Here is a 20534-nt window from a genome sequence, read left to right as displayed (position 1 = left end):
AAAATCAACCTTGATTTGGGGACAGATTCCCTGACTTTTCCTTTCCTGGGAAATGAAGACTCTGAAAAGAAGGTCTCTTGGGAGCCTGGGGTTGGTTCTGAGGCTCTGTTCTGGTGACTAATGTCCCTAACTGGGTCACGGACGGGTCTCAGGAGGGTGGGATGGAAGTCTGCCTTTTCCTTCATCCCTCCTCAAGGCCCAGCACTGATGACTGAACAGATGGGTCAGGACCAGTGTGAAAGTGCCCGTGGTTTCCCTAAAGGATGTGAATGCAAATTAACGGCCAGAAAATATCCAAGGAAGATAAATGTCTAAGAGCTTCCTGCTACTTTTGAACATTTTCCCCCCTAATTTCTTCTTTGAGATCCCAAGGAGAATTTTAAAGAGGCTTCAAATATGCTGCTTGCAAGAGTCCTAGCACATTATCATAGTAAGTGGTGGGTGGTGTCGTCACATCACTAGGGGTCGGGGTCTGCGTGCCCGGTGATGTTTGGAGAAGCCCCGCCAGTGACTCTGGGGGCGTGCAAACAGCTCCTCTGCTCCTGCTGCAAAGCCCCTTTTGGGTCAGATCTCAGCGGGAGTGGGGGTGACCGGGGCAAGAGAAAGAGGTCAAAGCTCTGGGAGGTGCTCACACAATCCTGCCATTTCCCCAAGGCCCTGCCTGTTCCCAGCAAGCTGTGAGGGGACCAGGAGGGGGCCTTGGCACTGACCCCACCCCTCTAGGAGCGAGGTGACTGGCAGTCCAGGTAGGGGTCTCCCTTCTCCCCAAGCTGAACCGCCTCCATCTCTTTTTCCATTGTAAAGTGAATGCTATTGGCCATTCGTAGGGAAAAACTTCTTTGGGGTTTGTTCATGATCATTCGTTTCCGCTCAGCATTTTTACAACTGCAGAAAAGTGTGTGAAAACCTCAGAAACACTGAGTTAACTAACCAAAGGCGGCCCAGCAATGTTGTAAAGTGTGTTTTGTCATCCTAAAGTGAAAATAATCCTAGGGTATGAACAGTCAGGAAAAAAAAAAGTCAACCCGTATTGCTTTGTGACAACGTCAGCTTTTCTTGTGGCCAATTTTAGAGGAGGAGGGGTGGGTGAGGCTGGAGAAAGGCAGTAGTGACAGGCCCGTGGAGGGGTCATTAAAGAGGCTCCAGTCTCCCCCGGTCCTAACCTGCTGGCACAGACTGGTTGGCACTTAAACCCATCCAGCCCTGGCACTCTGGAATGCCATGAAGAATTACTTTAACCTGAAAATCTGGTTTCTCCTGCCCATAAAAACCAGTAAATCCTTCAAACTGATTGAATGAAGGAGCTCATTTATTTACATAGTAATTGGTATTTTGTCTCTTTTAAGTATAGAAGAGGGGAAAGTGGCTGAGGAGAACACACTCCCCCCTTCAAAAAAAAAAAAAGAAGAAGAAAGAAAAAGAGAAAGACAGAAAGGAAAAAGCTAATTTGGATTTTCAGTTGACTCTGAATACTTGATGTTTTTGAAACATTTCCAGATTTCCTTTACAGGAAAGGAATGAAAAGGATCCAACAGGAGGAAGAATTTTCTTTTTTCCCTCTTTTGTCCTGAACTCAGTCCTGGGGTTTTGTGGCTTGTGCTGAGAAACTGGGTAGGCTGAGTACGTTTAGAAAAATTTGCCTGAAGGGGTTCTAAGAACTGAAAATGAGTGAAAAGCAAAAGAAGATGGAAAAAACAAAACTTCCGGCCACAGATAAGAATCATGTAATTTGCTAAGACATATCATTTGGTGTTTTCTTGAGGATGAAAGCTAATTTGGAACAGCGGGGAGGTACACTGGAGGTTAGGGGAGTAAGATACAGCCTCGGCCCCTGGTGGCCCTTGTTTCTGCTCCAGCAGAATTGAGGATGGGTGGGGCAGCCCTCTGGGTGCCCAAGCCTGGGGCCAGCCCACTGGACAGTCCTGCCCTTGAAACCAGCGTCAGCTGCAGGCCAGAGAGATACCAAGAAATGTCTTTTCAGTGCCATAGGGACTAATCCTAGAGAAGCAGATTCCAAAAACGTGCAAAATTTGAAATCCTATGTTGAACGTCAGCTCTCTCCCCTTCCCATCGTTGGGAATTCTCTGTTTGTGACTGTACTCTATTTCTGTATATGTTGCCTGCTTCCTGCCTGCCTTTCCAATTTCCTTCTTTAGGAAATATTTTAAAAGTGAGCAGAAGAGGCTCTCTTGCCTTCATAGAGCTTATAGTCCACTGGTCAAGGAAAATGCCAGCCCAACAAGCATGTAGGGGCTGACTTGGTCTGGGGTTGGGAGAGCTTGGCTGATATTGGAAGGGGGAGCAGGAGTCCATGGGTCAATGTAGAAGGAGATGGTAGCCCTCCAGGGAGGCTGGGGGAGTCAGATGGAGACAGAAACAGAGGCGGCATCTGCCTGGGGCAGAGTCCTGCCCTTTCCTTGAATGGAGAATGGTCAGCGTGGCTGCTGACCAGGGCTCAGAGGTTGGGGGCCTGCCCAAGGTCACCTAGGCAGGGGGTTGTTTCCGGGCCTTGTGGTATCAGAGCCATCGAATCGGGCACGCTCCTGCTTTGCTCACTGTATGTCGCTGGGGACACCAAGTCCAGTGCTCATTTGGTGCTCCAAGGCCTCTGCTGGGCCTTGCATGGGTGGACAAATCACCATGTAGGCCCTCGGATTGTGTCAGGAGAAGTTGTTACTGACTTTGAGCTGACTCAAGGTCTGAATATCTATGTGCTTTGACCAAATATTTTTCTGAACCGACCCAGAGCAGTTCTTGATAGAAAGTCAGCTACTAGGATTTTTTTTTGTCAACTTTTTAAAAGTTTGAGATTTTTTTAAGCTCAGGAAGAAGTCTGCTGTCTGCAAACAAGTGCCAACCTTCATCATGACGCCTGAACACTTTCCAGATCTTTATGGAAAAATTCCACTCTTCCATGGTTAATTCCAAGACGTTACATGTTTACTTGTTTATGTAGAACTGAGTTCCCAGGGCAGCTCTTGCTGCCCAGCTGTCTGCTTTTATAGCCCATATCACTTCCTCTCCCATCCCCTCTCTGCTTTGTGTGCATGTTCAGTCGCTGAGTTATGCCCAACTCTTTGCAACCCCATGGACTATAGTTCACCAGGCTCCTCCGTCCATGGAATTCTCCAGGCAAGAATACTGGAGTGGGTTGCCATTTCCTTCTCCAAGGATCTTCCTGAATCAGGGATCGAACCCATGTCTCCTGCATTGGCAGGCAGGTACTTTACCACTGAGCTGCCAGAGAAGCTCCCCTCTTTGCTTTAACTCGTTGCAGAAGGAGACTAGTCCTCTCCATCAGCAGGGTGGGCGTGGAGGATTCCACTGAAGCAGCATCTTACCAAGCTGTTCTTGGAGAACATGTCTTTGTTCTGATGGTTATTGAAGGTCCACCTCTCCAGCATCAAGAATCAAAACTTGGAAAGATGTTTTTCAAAAGAAATCATACCCCACCAAACACTTTCAGGATGTCTCTACTTAATGGAGAAGAGAAAATAATTCTTTTCCTTTTCGATAGGCTGATCTGTGTTCAGTGTCTGGGGTGATATGTCTATAAATAAATACTTACTTGACCTATTTATTTTACAGAGGTTGGGAATCTAGATTTCAGATTTGAGTGAGGTTATTAGAAACTGGGTCTCTTTTCTAAAAGTGTCAAGGATGTTAGAAGGAGAGTTTGAGACTACCATTTAAAATTATGTATTTATTGAATACTAAGGAGTATTGTGATTATTTTAACTGGTACAACTACATGTATTTTGGTTGCCATTTACTTTTTTTTAAAAAAAGGTTATATTCCATTTATAGTTATAAAATATTGGCTTAAACTACCACGTTTAAAATTAGTTTCTTCTCTGGGTCTCTCCTTCCATCCAAAATCTAGTTCTTGGCTCCACGTGTCCTGGTGGGACCAGTGTCACTGTTGCCGTGTCAGCAAAGGAGAGGGCCTGTTTCAATCAGTTTTGTTCAGATGTTGCTGACACGCAGCCTTCGCGACTTTCCTTCTTCCTGTCTTGCATCCAGGCCTGGCTGGGTCTTCGTACCCCAGGCGAGAGTCCATCCTGCTCAACTAAGATCCTGTCTGCAGAGTTGGGAGGGAGAGAAGGACATGGGGGAGGCGGTGGGGATCTGGTTGCTGTTTGCGGAGCACTTGGAGTTGGCGGCCCCGTGGAGGCATTGTGCACGAGTTGTCTTGACCCTCACCGTTTTCTGGTGGGTGCGTAATGCCACTGTCTCTCATCGATAGATGAGCAAACCGAGGCACAGAAATGTAAAGTGGTTTGCCCAATGGCACATGGAGCTTTGCAGGTGGCGTGGTAAAGAACCTGCCTGTCAGTGCAGGAAATGTAAGACATGCGGGTTCGATCCCTGGGTTGGGACGCTCCCCTAAAGAAGGAAATGGCAACCCACTCCAGTATTCTTGCCTGGAGAATCCCATGGACAGAAGAGCCTGGCAGGCTATAGTCCATGGGGTCACACAGAGTCGGACACAACTGAAGTGACTTAGTATGTCAAGGGCACATAGTAACCTGATGGGTATGCGTGCACGTCTCTGTGTGTGTGTTCACATACTTCTAGGGCATGGACTTCATCTTTAGTCCCAGCCACCATGCTTTGCCTTCCACGGGGGCAATGTGCCTGTTCCCACGCCATGCAGCTGTGGGAAGCAGCATTGGGGTCAAAGGAGTTAGAGGCTGATTTGGCCTCAGCACACAGTCAGTCACGAGACATCATCCTCTGGGGTCTCACTGCCCTTTCTGCTTGTGGTCCCTTGGCACTCTTCTGGATTGTGCATGTGGATGCCTACTCTAGGGACTTCTGTAGTCGGCTCAGGGATTCCCATGGCTGTGGCAGAGAGGGCAAGGGACATGTCCCTCCCAGGCTCACTCCCAGGCATGTCATTCTTGCTTAAATGCCAATCGGATTTGTGTTTCATTTTTCTTTTTTTTAAAAAAAGCAGTTGAGCATTATACTATGTCTGTTGGAGAGAGAAGATAACTTGAAAAGTGAAGGGATGAAGTAGAGCTTGACTGTAACTTCCCACTTGGCACTTTGCATAAACCCCTTCTGTGCCATGACACCTTGCCTTGTACAGCCCTGCAGTCTCTTTGCTGTTGCACCTGATGTGGGGAAAAGAACAAGAGTGACCCATTTTCAACAGATGAGAAAACTGAGGCTCGGAGATGGGACCTCATGTCCCAGGGACCTTGGCCCAGCCCACTTTCTATTTGCCACTCCTGTTTCCTCAACATTAATTGTCATCGTTGTTCCATCTTTCCCATCTTTGTGGTTGTAAAAGTGATACTCTATGTGAGTAAAATTGCAAGCTTGGTGATTGGAAGCCATAATGTATGTGTGGGCCCTGCCCCCACGCCCCCTATGAGAGGGGCGGCTTGGACTTCAGCTCATGTTTAATTCCAGCTCTACCACTTACTTGCTGTGTGATTTAGGACAGGCCACTTCACTGCCCAGGGCCTCGGTTTTCTTACCTGCAAAACGGAGCGATTGCATCTATTGTTATCGTTTCAAAGGCAAGGTACGTGAGAGGCACCTTAGTGCCTGCCATAATAGGTGTTCAGCTCCTGCTAGTTCTCCCAGGCCCTGTATCAGCGCTTCTCAAGCTCGCCCCTAGGGGACCCTGAAGGCAGAAGATAATAAGTTCTCACTGGAGTGCCAGGGGCTGTCCCCAGGCAGCTTGCAGAAGGCAAGACAAGCTGCAACTCTGTGCAGATTTTGTATCACTTAGCGATGTATCTGAGTATAACTTAATTTATAAACAATGTTTTCAGTGTTTAAACATGTAAAACCCAGAAGCTTCTAGTTGTGGCGTCCTGCAGCTCCTGGCATACCTTAGCACACTCCTGGGAGGTTGGCCCACACGTCCCCATGGCTCTGGGGTCTACACATCCCACCTGGGAGCAGTGCAGGAGTTGTTGTCCTTGCCTCTTGCCGCCGCTAGTAAGGGCTAGACCTGTCTTCGAGCAGACAGTGGATGTTCTGGAGAAATCCTGTTTCACCCTCATCTTGTTCCAGAACCCTCCAGAGGATATTGCGTTTCAGTCCGATTGCTCACTCTTTCCATACAAAAGAAATCCCAAGAACTGTTGTCAGGCAGTTCTTCTTGTTCAAGGGTTAACCAGATTCTTATTTCGCTTATCTTTGGAAATAAAACAATGTTTAAAACTATTCAGATCAGCAAGGCCATCTGGTGGGGAGTACGCAGCTGCTCCACATTCAATGGTTGCCACCTCTAATGTATTCATTGCAGAGAACCGCCACGCATCTGCAGGGTCATTATTCGCTGCTGGTTTTGAATATGTGAGCTCTGTCTGGGCAAGACCTCTTTCCTCCGCCCTTCCTGAAGGACATCTGAGTTGGGTATCTCCTGATGCTAGGCAGTCTTTTTACTCTTCCTGAAACCGCTTCAAAGCAGGTGAGAGGGTTCCGGACCCCCAAGTGAGGGGGAACAGAGCCAGCCTGCTCCTTGAGGCCCGAATACCTAGTCTCTGCATTATACTTGGGGCCACTTCTCTTTTCCATTCCTTTTCCTCTTTGTGGTAAAGAAACATTGTTGGAAGCTAGAATCTGCCTCTCATCTTTGTGGTCTAGGTGATCAAGGGCCAAAAGGATCCCCTTGCTGAAAATGTGCACTACCCCCCTGCACCCCCCCCACCCCCTCCGTAGTTAAGGTTTGTTATTACAGATGTTTGAATTCTTGAAAGCATGCAAAAACATACCTTAGTTATCAGGTACCTGCATTCCTGAGGTCACTGGACTCTGTGATGATGCATCATACTTTGGGAAGAAGAGACTGAGGGTCTAAGTGGTGCCGGGATTTGCTTACAGTCCCGTGGGTGGTTAAGAGGGGTCCCAGGTCTTTGGATCTAAGCCCTCTCTCTCCCGTTTTCTAAGTCATGTGGAGGGTGGAGTGTGTAGCATTAAATTCGTCTATAAAATGGGACAGCTACATGATGTTTTCCTGTTAGATTTTCATGACGTATAAACAGGATTATCCGTATAAATCCTAGCCTGCTGTCTGGACACCAGAAAGCCTTCAATAGATGTTAGCTCGTGTCATTTTTATTATTGTCACTAAATAGCAAAAGCCTTGCTCTGGATTTCTGCCAAGAGCTTGCTCCTTCACTCATTCATTTAAAAACTCTTCAGAAAATGCCCACCCCTGTGCCAGGCATGGTTGTTGTACAAGGAACTCCAGTACCTAAGTTGATTTGATTTCAGGATTGAGCATCGCTGACCCTACCTTTGTGGAGCTGACAGTACAATGGTTCAGACAGTCACGGGACCCTAGCCACGCCTCTTTGCCTGGGAGCCAGGGTGGCTGGTGCGGCTGGGTGAAAGCTGACCTCGCCACTCCTTGAGCCTCGAGTTCTGGGCAGGTTTCCCCTCGCGTTACTCCCTTATGTGATGGTGAGGTGCAGAGGGAGGTCATAGGCTTTGCAGCCAACACACTTGTGGTTGGATTGTGGTCCTGCCAGTGGCTACACATGGGGCTCCCGGGATATTTTTAACCCTGCTGTGCCTCAGTTTCTTGTATATAACTTGGGGGTCACAGTGCAGACCTCAGAGAGCTGCCATCAAGAAGAGAGCTTGCAGGCTTCCCTGGTGGCTCAGTGGTGAAGAATGTGCCTCCCAATGCAGGAGATGTGGGTTCAATCCCTGATCTGGGAAGATCCCACATGCCTTGGGGCAACTAAGCCCGTGTACCGCAACTACTGAGCCTGAGCTCTAGAGCCTGGGAGCTGCAGGTACTGAGCCTGAGCACCGCACCTAGAGAGTAGCCCCCACTCACCACAGAGAGGGAAAAGCCCGCACAGCAACAAAGACCCAGCACAGTCACAACTAAATAAATAAATAAAATAAAAGAAAGGACCTTGCGAGGCAGGGGTTGGAGCAACATTTGTTACCTTCTCTTTTCATCATCCCTGGAGCCACTTAAAACCCTAAACTGGACCCATGCTTTGAAGCATGTATCTCAGTCTGCACAAGGAGTGGTATTTCATTTCTAATGTCAAGTGTCTTCAAATAGACTCCACGCGGCTTCCTTGACATGCTGTGCATTGTAGGATTGTCCTTGCTTTCTCGCCAAGAACCGTGGAGGTGGGTGGGTCCCACAGCACCCTGGAAAGCTTGTCTCCAGTAGGTTCTGCCCTAATAGAAAACCGTCACCATAGATGTGCAGCCTTGAGTGGGAAATCAAGTACCTAAATCAAGCACTGATTTGGGTTACGGCCGGAAATAATAAAATGAGCATTTAGGAACAGTTTCTCCACAAGTTTGGTTTCAGAACAAGAAAATCATGGGTTGTGTCACGAAGACCTTTAGCATCTCGAGCCTGTTGAGATTCTCAGGCAATGGTGCAGTGTGAACATCTCGCAGCCTCTTGTCCACCCTGCCCCCGGCTGTCCTGCGCTTTGCAGAGAGAGGGGGCCATCTGGCTAGTGTCGTCGGTACATCTGGCTGTTGCATGAAGGAGCTGGGGCAGGTTACCCTCTGGAAGAGTGAGTGGTCCTGGAGGATGTTAGAAAGATCTCGTTTGATCTCCTGCCTTCAGCCATTGGAGATCCCGTGGGTCAGTGAGGCAGCCCTGTTGTTGGGGTGCTTTTTTGGCCCCCTGAACTAATGCTGGTTCTCCCAGCTCTGCAGACACTCAGGGGCTGGTGGGCTTTGCAGCTGCCCTCAAAAGGGGATCTGTCATTCGGAGTGTGGTAGTTTTTCTGGAACCTCCATTTTGGGGTTCATTGGGATGTTCCAGAGGGGCGGACTGGCCATTTTTCATACTTGTAGCCTCAACAAACAGTGTTCTGCACACCATGGATGCTTGATAAACATGTGCTGCCCAGTGGGAACTACTAATAAGGAGAGAACACTTCATGTGTTTGGGAATTAATTGTCCAGCTTTTTTGCCTGGCATAAGGCAAGTATCGCACAGGCTTTTCAGTCCTTGCTGCAAAATGGTTGGCTTCTTAGTGGCCCGAAGACATAATAGATGATTATGAGTATAATGATAATGGGCTTTTACTAGGGAGGAGTTCATTGCAAATCATCCATTCAGGAGTGTCCGGGCTGAAAGAGGTAGTCCTGAGTCCGTATTTTATGTACAGGATACAGGCTCAGAGATGCAGGGACTTGTCCGGGGTTATTGGCCAGGTGAGCGTCAGGTCTGGATGGTGACCCCTTGGGAAATCTCAGCTCAGGGGCTACACCCTGTGGCTTGCTGCCTTGTTGGAGACAGATGCTCACTCCGAGGGGGTCTCATCTTTCCCCAGGGCGAAACTCCAGGCATCCCAGGCTCTCCAGGGCTCCTCACCCAGGTTATGGAAGCATCTGAATGATCCCGGTCGGCTCTGCTTTTTAATATCCTGTTTCGGCTATAAAACTTGGCTGTTATTCTGTCATCTGTGTGCCTGCCTCTAGCTGCCACCTGCCTCTTCTCACTCATTACTTCATATTAGTTGCAGACGGGAAAATTGGACACCTGTACCTAGAACTATATGTACACTGAAAGCAAGCAGCCTGGAATGAAGAAGGCCTAAAGGCCTCTCCTGTAATAACTCAAAGAATATGTATCATTTATTGAGGCTTGCTGTGTGCCAGTTGCTAGGCTAAGCATTTTATATATATTATCTCATTTCCTCTTCACATCCATGCTGGGTGGAGATAGTTTTATCCCCATTTTACAGATGAGGAAATAAAGTCACAGGACAGTGAAGTTAGTTACCCGAGATCATTAGGCTGGCTCAGACTTGAGTCAGATTGAAATGCAGGTCTGCCTCACTCCAAAGCCTGTGACTGCTCAGAAGACATTTTTGCTCCCTCCCAACTTTCTACCAAGTTACACATCATTTGGTTCCCTGGGCTAGATGCAGAGGAGGAGCTGGCTGTGTATTTGTGGAAATTTGATCTCAGAGAAAATGTCTTTTTCATATAGATATATTTTATATAATGAAACAATAGTTTAAAATGTGTTTTCTATACTGTAAAGCATGTGCAATGGTCATTATTAACAAATAAAATTTTGATGATGAGCTTAATACAGAGGCAAGTATGCTTTAAAAATAACTTAAAAAAAACTGCCTGTGTTGCATGTGACATACATTTTGAGTGAGCCAGGGATATTCTGTAGGTCAGTTTGAGAATCCTGTCTCAAACAAAACACAGATGAGACTTCCCGGTCAACAGGAAAGGTAAAATCTGGCAAGGAAACCAGAAGAACAGGATGCAGGAAGGGCTTGCTCAGGAGAGGAAGCAAGGAAGACGTTATAGTGACTGTAAAATAGGCAAGGGGGGAAGTTTCTTCATCAGGGAGTGGGGAGAATGGGAGAAACATAGTAGCTGTGGTTGTCATAAATACACATTTCGTCAGAAAATAACCTGGTATGTGCCATTTGGGTAGTTTTGTCTTGATTTGGGACCAACTGCCATCTGGGTTTTCAGCATTATTTTGGCATATCTACTTTTGGTGTTAGCCAAAGAATTCTCCAGGGCAAAAGCATTGATTCAGTTGATTTACTGGGTCTTCTTTGGATGAATTCAGTTCAGTTCAGTTCAGTCGCTCAGTCGTGTCCAACTCTTTGCGACCCCATGAACCATAGCACGCCAGGCCTCCCTGTCCATCACCAACTCCCAGAGTTTACCCAAACTCATGTCCATTGAGTCGGTGATTAATTACTTTGGCCTGAATTGCTCACTTAGATAAACATACTTTTTGAAACTCTTCAGTGTCGAATCGTATCAGCTAAACTTAGTAAAGTCTATTGTTTGCAACCTGTAGAAGGGTGTATTGGATAGCTTTTTATCACATAGCAAGACAGCCTCAAACTCAGTGACTTAAAACAGCAGCCACTTATTATTTCTCGTGTGTCTGTGGACATTGGCGGGGGGTCAGCAGGGTATTGGCTACTCCGGGGGGACTCAGCCAGGTGGCTCTGCTCCACGTGTCTCTTGTCCTCCCCTTGGCCAAGCTGCCGTGTTCTTCCCACAGCACCCGTAAAGGTAGAGAGGCCAGGGGGGCACACTTGAGCCGTCTGAGGCCTGGGCTTGGGACTGGCCTGCTATCACTGCAGCCACAGTCTGTTGGCCAAAGCAGTTTCCAAACCCAAGTCAAAGGGTAGAGAAAGGTATTCTGCTAATTTGATGAGCAGAATTGCAGAGTCCTTTATCTGGTGAAGGGGGTGAACAGAGAGGAATAATAAGCTGGAACCAAAGGTCAAACTACCATAAACAGTAGTAAACTGCTACTTACCAATTACTTCCTGTGGGCCAGGACTGTGTGTGTTTAATAATAGCTAAGATTTATTTGGCACTTACTGTGGGCCAGACATTCTTCTACACACTGGACACAAATGGGTTCTCTGAGTGTTACAATATAGACCCTAAGATTATCTCCAATTGGCACCCAAGGAAATAGGAGAGAGGTTTAGCGGCTTGCTCGAGGTCAAAGTAGGGGAAGCCCGCTCCAGCACCCAGTCTTCAGTGCTCTACGTGATCTGTTACTGTGAAGGACTGTTGCGAATACAGAGGCCCAGGTCACTTAAGGGACTTGTCTGAGGTCACCAGGTGGACACAGCTAAAGCCTGCTGGCCCACATGACTGCTGACCGTATTCTTCCCATTGTGCTATTGACTGACAACGTGAATTGAGGAATGTAGCTTTCTTTATTCTATTTACTGATTGTGATGTGGCCAGAGGCATGAGATCCAGGTATGAGATTGAGACTGAGCATCTGTTGTTTGTACAGAATTCTCCCCTCTCCTTGAGCTAAATGTGACAAATATTCCTTTTGCCACTTGTTGATTAATATTCTTTGGGGAAAAAATGTATTTTCATATACATAGCCTGAAGAGAAATGTCAGCAGTTAGACAAAGTAATCAGTAGAAGGTTTTGTGTTTTAGTAAAGGCTAATTAAGACCCATCAATTTTTTCTCTTTAAAACCTTGAAGTAAAAGAATGTAATTAGCTATTCCCCCCCTCCCCAGCCATTCCCAGAGGGCAGATGTAAATGTTTTACCTAAATGGAGGCATTTATTTAAATTCATCCCGATTTCTTTGGAAGTTTTATACATCTTTCTTCTGCTATATCAGCTTATAGCTACAATTATTTAATAAGGTTTTCCCAGGGTGAAATTGGATGCCCTTTATCGATCTTAATGCTGAGGGGGCATTCAATTACTTAATCTGAAGCACTATATCTGGGTCTCTCTATTACAATTTTGTTATAAATGGCTTGCTAATGATGCTTGGGGTGCATAGGTTAATAGGGGCCATCTTAGCCAAGGCTGGGTAATTGAACGCTTTCTATTTTGGGGCCGGTTATCTGATCTCTTACAGTGGTACTGGGTTCCCACGATTCCAGCCTGCACCCACAGGGCACAGCATTGAGCCCTGGCTGGAGGGCGATCTCACTGAAATGCATGCCTGCGGACTCTAGTTTAATACACGAATGGGAGAGCCAGGGGTCCTGGCTAATCGGAGTCCACTGGCACCAAAACGGGGACATTCCAGACAGGTGAAGTGGATATCCATTGCTTATTTCTTAAGAAAGAATAGCCTGAGTGTTAGGTTTCGGAATGACTGTTCTTGGTGTATAGAAAATCTCAACCCAGGAAAAAAAAACAGCAATCCATTTTCCTTTCAGTCTAGGTGCATGAGTTCCCAGCTATATGTATTTTAAAGATCGTTTTGAAAGCATCCAGAGTGTGCCTCCTTCTTTGTGTGTGGACGGATCCCAGCCCTCCAGGCCTTCCAGAGTCTGGCCCTGCCTTTTCTCCCATCTGTTTCCCACCCCCTTCCTCCCCCATAACCCAGAGATCTGCTCTCCTGCTGGTCCCCATGACTTTGCTCTCCAGCTTCCCTTCTTTGCGGGATCTTTACTTCCCTGGTTCCTACGTGACTGGCTTCCTTCTCATCAGTCAGATGAATCCACCTTAATTAGGTCTACCCTGGCCATCCTCTCCACTTTACTTCCCCTTCTTCTAAGGCAGCAGTTCTCCCCGGGGATGAAGGCCAGGGATGCTGCTAAACATCCTACAGTGCAGAGAACAGGCCACCGCAACAAAGCATCACCCGGCCCTGGCGCGGCACCAGGACCCCCTGCTCTAAGGGTGTCCTTGTTTTCTCTCTGTGTTTTCTTCCAGCATCTGAGATGATGTTATTCATTTGCGACTTTGAAAATTGTCTATTGTCCCGCTATTCCCCTAACTCCAGGTGGGATACAAGTTCCAGGTGAGGCAAAGGTCTCCCTATTATGGTCACTGCTGTACCAGTCCCATCCACTTGGACGAGGGTGGTCTGGAAACCTCAAAGCTCCAGGCCCTGTTCACAGCAATGCACTCACTAGTCATATGGTAGTTTTTAATCCAGTATTTCACATACTATATGCTAGTCAGATGTTTCGATAAAACCTGTAAATGTAACAGACATTTTTTTTCTCTCGAGGAGAGTCTCCACTGGTGTCTCTCTCCAGACACCAGCTGGGAGTCCTGCAGTCCAGTTGAATTTTTCTAGTAACTCCCTGGAATTAGCACAGCTTTCATGGGTTAGGGGCTCAGTCCTCGGAGACTGGAGCTTCCCTGGTGGCTCAGCGGTAAAGAATCTGCTTGCACTGCTGGAGACTCGGGTTCGATCTCTGGGTCGGGAAGATTCCCTGGGGAAGGAAATGGCAAGCCACTCCAGTATTCTTGCCTGGGAAATCCCATGGACAGAGAAGCCTGGCGGGCTACAGTCCGTGGAGTCGCAAGAATCGGATGCAGCTCAGTGACTAAACCACCAGCACCACCTCTGAGACGGCCCCTGCTTCAGACCTGAGTCACAAGTCTTGAGTCCCCAGGCTACCCACACTTCCGTTCTAATGGCTGCAGGGTCAGAGGTTCCTACAGTCCTTTCTCAAGTTCCTTAAGTTGAATGATGTGCGGTGCTCAGAAAAGCACCCTCCTTACTATTATGGGTTCATTACAAAAGAGACAATATAAGAACAGCCAAATGGAGGAGATGCACAGAGTGAGCCTAGGGGAGGGTCATGGACCTTCCAGGCCCTCTCTTTATATACCACCCTCCCAGCACTTCCACAGGCTCTCCAACCAGAAAGCTCTCGGAATCCTGTCATTTAGAGGGTTTTTATGAAAGGCCTGCAGCTCATGGGGACGCAAAGAGTCAGACACGACTTAGACACTGAACAACAATAACATTATGTAGGCACAAGTGAGTAAATCATTGGCCACTGGGGATTAACTTAGTCACCAGCCTCTTCCCCTTCCCTGGAGGCTGGAGAGGCAGGGCTGAGAGTTCCAAGCTTCCAAGTTTTTCCTGCTACCAGTCCCATCCTGAAGCTGTCCAGGCCCTCTCCCCCTCCAAGAGTCACCTTGCTAACATAAGCTGAAGTGTGGTTGAAAGGGGCTTGTTACAAATGGCAAAAGGTATTGTCCATGTCACCCCTCTCACCCAGGATGTTCCAAGGGTTTTAGAAGCACTGTGTCAGGAACTGAGACAAAGACCAGATATTTCTTTGGTGTGACATCACATCCCCGTCATGTCCTGGTTTCAAGCCCCCAAACCTGGCCGCGCTGGCTTCCCTGGTGGCTCAAGTGGTAAAGGATCTGTCTGTAATGCAGGAGATCTGGGTTCGATCCCTGGGTCTGGAAGATCCCCTGGAGAAAGAAATGGCAACCCACTCTGTCTTCTTGCCTGGAGAATCCCATGGACAGAGGAGCCTGGTGGGCTAGTCCATGGGGTCACAAGGAGCTGAACACAACCGGGTGACTGATCCTTTCAAACCTGGACATGCATCTCGGGTGGCGCCCAGTGCAGAGTCCTCCTTCGCGAGGGATCTGGAGAATTAAAGAGGAAAGGGATGAAGGAGTGAATTTTAGGAGGTAACATAGGATCTGAGTGTTTAGGCTCTGCAGGCCTCTGGAATTGTCTCCCCAGTTTTCTACTCCCATTTTACGAAGTGAGACGTAGAATGGGAGGTCTGGCTGGAGGGTGCCGCTGGCCCAGCTGACAAATCCTCTGGCCTGCTGTGTCCCAGGCCTCTCTGTTGAGACTGTCAGCCACTCTGGCTACTCAGGTCTATTTATTTATTGTGTTTGTCCTAGAAAACCTTTGTTCTGGTTGAGGAATGTTTTGCCCATTCTGGTGAGTCCAGATTTTGTACATTTTTGTCTTGGAGCTTCAAAGACCATGTTTTGGAAAAGATCTAATTAGGCCTCCTGCAGCCAGAGAGACAGAAGGGTGCAAACTGGCTCCCTCCCTGCGATGCTGGCTGGAATCTCATTTTAACCCTGCTTGGCCTTATCTTTGCTGTGTGAAAAATGTTTTCTTGGCTTAGTGACGGGGTTTCTGAGTAGGGGAGCTTGCCCTTTTGTTTCTTTGGTTTGGGAGAATTGTTTGTAGCAAGTGATGGTTCAGGGCTGGTTGAGCAAGTTGGAGGCAGCGGTCTGAGCCTTGAGGTTTCCACGGAGTCCCTCCAAAAACTCTCGGGGATGAGGGGGTGGTGGAGCCTGAGATCTTGGCCTGGTTCTGGGCTGTTTGCTCCCACGTTGCCCTCTTCTCTGTGCTTCTCAGAACTGCTCTGACCCCTGTCTCAGCCTTTACTCACTAGCATTCCTCAGACTGCTTCCTTGAGACATTAGTTAGAACTCCATGGTCAATTATGTTTTGGAAATGTTGTGTATTATAGTCCTCTCTTATGGATTCACAGAGAAAAGGTGAAGTCTGCTCTAAAGAAGTCTGTGTCATTTGGGCCATTCTACCTTTCCTCCAGGCAATTTAAGCCCTGAAGACCCATCGACCATGCAGAACATTTTGTGGAGGACATTTTAGGAATACCGCATGGCTATTTCACGGTCATCATGTTCTGATAAAACATAAGCCTTTCTGTCCAAGGGAAGGGGATGTTGCTGCTGGTGAGTTGATTGCTTGGCCTCTCTGCCAAAACGAGGGGGGCTTTATGCAGGGTAACACCACCTTTCCTGGGGACAGTAAGGATTGTTGGAGGGGTGTGTGTATGTGCAGAGGCAGAAGTGAGTCTGCCACCTTTAGCTGATTCTCAGGTGCTAAGGAAAGATACTGTGATGGGATTGCCCATCTTTGATTCCACTTCAGACATTCTTGGCATTCACTGACAACGAAAAAACATAATAGTAAAAGTCACTGATGATGCTATCATTATTCATGTTATCTCTCTTTTATGGGATCCTAAACATGTGTAGGCATTCTGCAAACTCTTCACATGCATTAGTTGACTTAGTACTTGTTACACACTTGAAAGGGAGATACTTTCATCCTAATTTTACTGGTGAGGAAACCAGAGCTTACAAAGGTTATGCTGCTGGCTCAAGGTCACACGATTAGCTCATTAGCAATGTTCTACCACTGCTAGAAACCATATAGGTCTCTTTTTTGCTGTTTTTACAATGTCTACAAAGAAGTGTCACTTGGGCAACAATACATTTTATAACTGCAGACTTCTATTAATGGATTTTTAAGAATCATGTTTTCCCAAGGATGATGAAAGTGAAAAGTTGTTTCAGGGTCTGAAGTGTTCTGTTACTCGGGGGAGTACTGCATGTTGGATTTAATTGCTTAATAACTTAAAGTCAATTTTTTTTTAATATGATACAGTCTGCTGAAGGAGAGAATCATTTCAGTGTTTCTAAATTTTCACTAACTTTTGCATCCTACACTGATAATAAATGTTCAGTTCAGTTCAGTCGCTCAGTCATGTCTGACTCTTTGCAACCCCATGAATCACAGCATGCCAGGCCTCCCTGTTCATCACCAACTCCCAGAGTTCACTCAGACTCACATCCATCGAGTCGGTGATGCCATCCAGCCATCTCATCCTCTGTCGTCCCCTTCTCCTCCTGCTCCCAATCCCTCCCAGCATCAGGGTCTTTTCCAGTGAGTCAACTCTTCCCATCAGGTGGCCAAAGTATTGGAGTTTCAGCTTCAGCATCAGTCCTTCCAATGAACACCCAGGACTGATCTCCTTTAGGATGGACTGGTTGGAGCTCTAGGTTAAAAGACTATTAGTGCTATTCGGAGGGGAAAAAATATTTTCTCTGCCTGCTCCCATCTTAACTACTCTTGGATTTTTTTTTGTTGTTGATTTAAAAGAGTTGTTATTTCAATTCATCCCTCAAATTCAGAGTGACTAACTCTGCATGAATCTAAGAATGATTCCAAGTTGAGAGCAAGGGTTCTAGTCACTTAGCTGTGTCCAGGCACAGACATTACAGAATATGTGGGTTGTGTGAAATAAGACGTGTTTTAATAAGGTGCTGGTGGAGCTGGTGTTGGGGTCACATTTGGTGGCAGAGATTGAACTCCAAAGCCAAACAGCAAGGACCTGACACCTCTCCCTTCATCCTATATGATTTTCTGTAACTTGTTTGTGACCTAGCCAGCGTGGCTGAAACTTAGAAGTGGAAAAGAAGCGGGAACTTCTCTCCTTGGAAGATATTCCCAGGGTGATTGCTGTCATCATCTAATGTAATAAAACCTCTTTTCCTTGTTGTTTAGGTAATCTGACATCTTAAGGATTTTGTTTCCCATGAAGAGGAAACATTTCAAAGGAACATAGGATGTGAAAGAAGAAATCTCCATGGACTCTACATGGATGGTGTGTCTGTCCATCTCTCATTGAGGCCATGAGATCTTCTAATTCCTTGGGTGTTTCCATGTTCTCCAGCAAGAACACGTCCACTTCATTTGGTGCCATGGGAAAAACCTGAAGGTCAGGTAGAAGTGCTCCTGACCTGTGGCTTTTTCCAGGATTACAGAGCATGACAATTGGACATCACTCGTGTTATCTTTTGGAGGCAAACCAAAGAACGTGATCCCTCATTCTCTGGTGGTTTGGCACCTGCTCATTTTTATTCTGGTTTCTGTTGCTTGTGCCTTCCAAACATCTTATGTGATCACTGAGCCATCCTTCAAGTTTCACAGCACAACTTGCAGGCATCCAGACTCCTCAGGGGCTCGCCCATGGCTCAGTGGGCCAGCAGTCCAGGGGCATTATCATGAGGCACTGCATTAATTGCTGCATCCAACTGTCGCCTGACAACGTACAGACACAGCAGGTCAGCTGCCGAGGAGGCTCCCATCACGGTCGCCAGGACTGTCCAGTGTGCAAAGCAGAAAACAAAATTGTGTTTCGAGTGGACGGTAAGCAGATGAACTTGCTGGCTGTTCTCGAAGTGAGGGCTGATGGGAATGAGAGCTGGGGTGGGTTTTTGCGCTTCAAGAAGGGGAAGCGATGCAGCCTTGTTTTTGGATTGATAATAATGACGTTGGTGATGGCTTCTTACATCCTTTCTGGGGTCCACCAAGAGCTTCTGATCTCATCGCCTTTCCATTACGGAGCCTTCCCCAGCAATCCCAGCTTGACGGAGGGTGAAAATCCAAGTGACGCAAAAGAACATCATCACCAATCCTCTGTAAACAATATTTCATACGTGAAGGACTATCCAAGTATTAAGTTAATTATCAACAGCATCACATCCAGGATTGAGTTCACCACCAGACAGCTCCCAGACATAGAAGAGCTCAAGAAGCAGGAATTGCATGTGAGTAGCCTGATGCGCATCTCTGTTGACTGATTTTAAAGAATGGCTGCTTCCTTTCCTATCATCACCTTTGGCAAGAAAGTGACCAAAAATGTCCCAAGTGTAATAGTGGCACTTTGACAGCCTTATGGATGAGAGTTCACTGAGAGGGCTGTGTCCATGCTGTTAATGCCAACAGGGAACTCTGTATTAAATGGCACAGCTAAAACGGTTGAAGGAACCCCCTTTCTGATAATTCCTTTCTGGGATGTTTTGCTTGAAAGGTGGTCCTGGCAGTTAAAATTACTTTTGTAGAACACTCTCTAGTCTGCCCTAAATCACAGTGTTTGTCTCTAACAGCCACTGAAATATACAACTATATAGTCGTGTGTGTGTGTAAGATAAATCATGGTAGAATGGATTTTGATGGAACTTGTATTTTTATTCTCTTCATATTTTATTTTTATTGGGGTTTTAGGAAAAGCATGGTCTTTGTTTACCAAGTTTACTTTTAGTATTCAGTCATCATCCAATAATACTCCCCATGCAAACGTTGTAATAAGCCTCAGTGTAGGATCATATTGGGGAGAAGGCAATGGCACCCCACTCCAGTACTCTTGCCTGGCAAACCCCATGGATGGAGGAGCCTGGTGGGCTGCAGTCCATGGGGTCGCCAAGAGTAGGACACTACTGAATGACTTCACTTTCACTTTTCACTTTCATTCATTGGAGAAGGAAGTGGCAACCCACTCCAGTGTTCTTGCCTGGAGAATCCCAGGGACGGGGGAGCCTGGTGGGCTGCCGTCTATGGGGTCGCACAGAGTCGGACACGACTGAAGTGACTTAGCAGTAGCAGCAGGATCATATTGAGGACAGAGTGTGTTTTCCCCTCTCAGTGTGTCTCTCCATTTTTATCTCTTTCTGTTGCAGATGTTTTCCGTCATCCCGCACAAATTTCTTCCCAATAGTAAAAGCCCCTGTTGGTACGAGGAATTCACGGGCAGGAACACCACCGACCCCTACCTGACCAACTCCTACGTACTCTACTCCAAGCGCTTCCGCTCCACCTTCGACACGCTTCGCAAGGCTTTCTGGGGCCACCTGTCCCACGCGCACGGCAAGCACTTCCGCCTCCGCTGCCTGCCGCACTTCTACATCATTGGGCAGCCGAAGTGTGGCACCACCGACCTCTACGACCGCCTGCGGCTGCACCCGGAAGTCAAGTTCTCCGCCATCAAGGAACCGCATTGGTGGACCCGGAAGCGCTTCGGTGCGTGCCTCCATGTCCCCATGGCAAGGGTGCTTCAGGAGCCTTCACTCCGTCACTCCTTCCGGGGTCAGGGGTCAGGGTTGGAGTGGGAGCCCTGAGACTGACCCGAGCGGGGCATTCTGGGAGGTTCCCGGAGCGAGGCAGGCGGGGAAATGAGAAAACACGCTGAGAGGTGGAGATTAGAGAGTTATGTGGTTAGAGATACCCAGGCAGGCACCCAGCAGGACTGCGTACCCAGCTCCTGATCACCTGATGAGCATTTATACAGGGCCAGCAGTGTGCAAGACCAGCGAAAGGGTGCCGGATGGGCACTCTTATTGTCCTGAAGGGCCTTGGGACATGTATCATCCAGGTGGACGTTTGTTGGGGCCTATCCGCTCCCAGCTCCCAGCTCAGTGCTGTTCCTGCTGGAGCTTCCACACCCACACCCCTGCACTGGGAGGAGGCAGGAGAAAGAAAGCCGGCTGTGTTTGGCCAGGTTTCCACTTCCTGCTGGAGCATCCCAGGACCTGAGCCTGTCACTGAGCTGCTTCCTGCCTCTTCTCTTACCTGCCTGCCCCTTGGGGATCAGAGGGTCAGAATGAAAGCCCCACGAAGGTAATTCTGGGCCACCCTGCTCACAGCACCCCTTTCCCAGGAAGTTGATGGTAGCCACCACCTCATGACTCCTGCAGGCTGGTTTCTACTCCACCCAGCCCTG

At 47.6% G+C, this 20534-nt stretch overlaps 1 protein-coding gene across 17 annotated transcripts in view; it reads left to right on the top strand.

Annotated features, from left to right (window-relative positions):
- Nucleotides 1-20534, top strand: part of CHST15 (carbohydrate sulfotransferase 15) — an 80840-nt gene that overhangs the window by 25004 nt on the left and 35302 nt on the right. For 8 of the 17 annotated variants that reach the window (XM_069566794.1, XM_069566800.1, XM_069566795.1 and 5 more), the window contains 2 exons: nt 17540-18585; nt 19495-19834. In XM_069566794.1, coding sequence (XP_069422895.1) covers nt 18040-18585; nt 19495-19834 — 886 coding nt within the window. In that variant the 5' untranslated portion in view covers nt 17540-18039. Of the gene's footprint in view, nt 1-15779; nt 15922-17539; nt 18586-19494; nt 19835-20534 lie in introns of all 17 variants that reach the window. The other 9 variants (XM_069566804.1, XM_069566802.1, XM_069566803.1 and 6 more) reach the window with 2 other exon arrangements.

Source organism: Ovis canadensis, chromosome 22 (genome assembly GCF_042477335.2).
Source record: "Ovis canadensis isolate MfBH-ARS-UI-01 breed Bighorn chromosome 22, ARS-UI_OviCan_v2, whole genome shotgun sequence".
Taxonomy (NCBI): Eukaryota; Metazoa; Chordata; class Mammalia; order Artiodactyla; family Bovidae; genus Ovis; species Ovis canadensis.
This window is presented reverse-complemented; position numbering and strand designations above follow the sequence as displayed.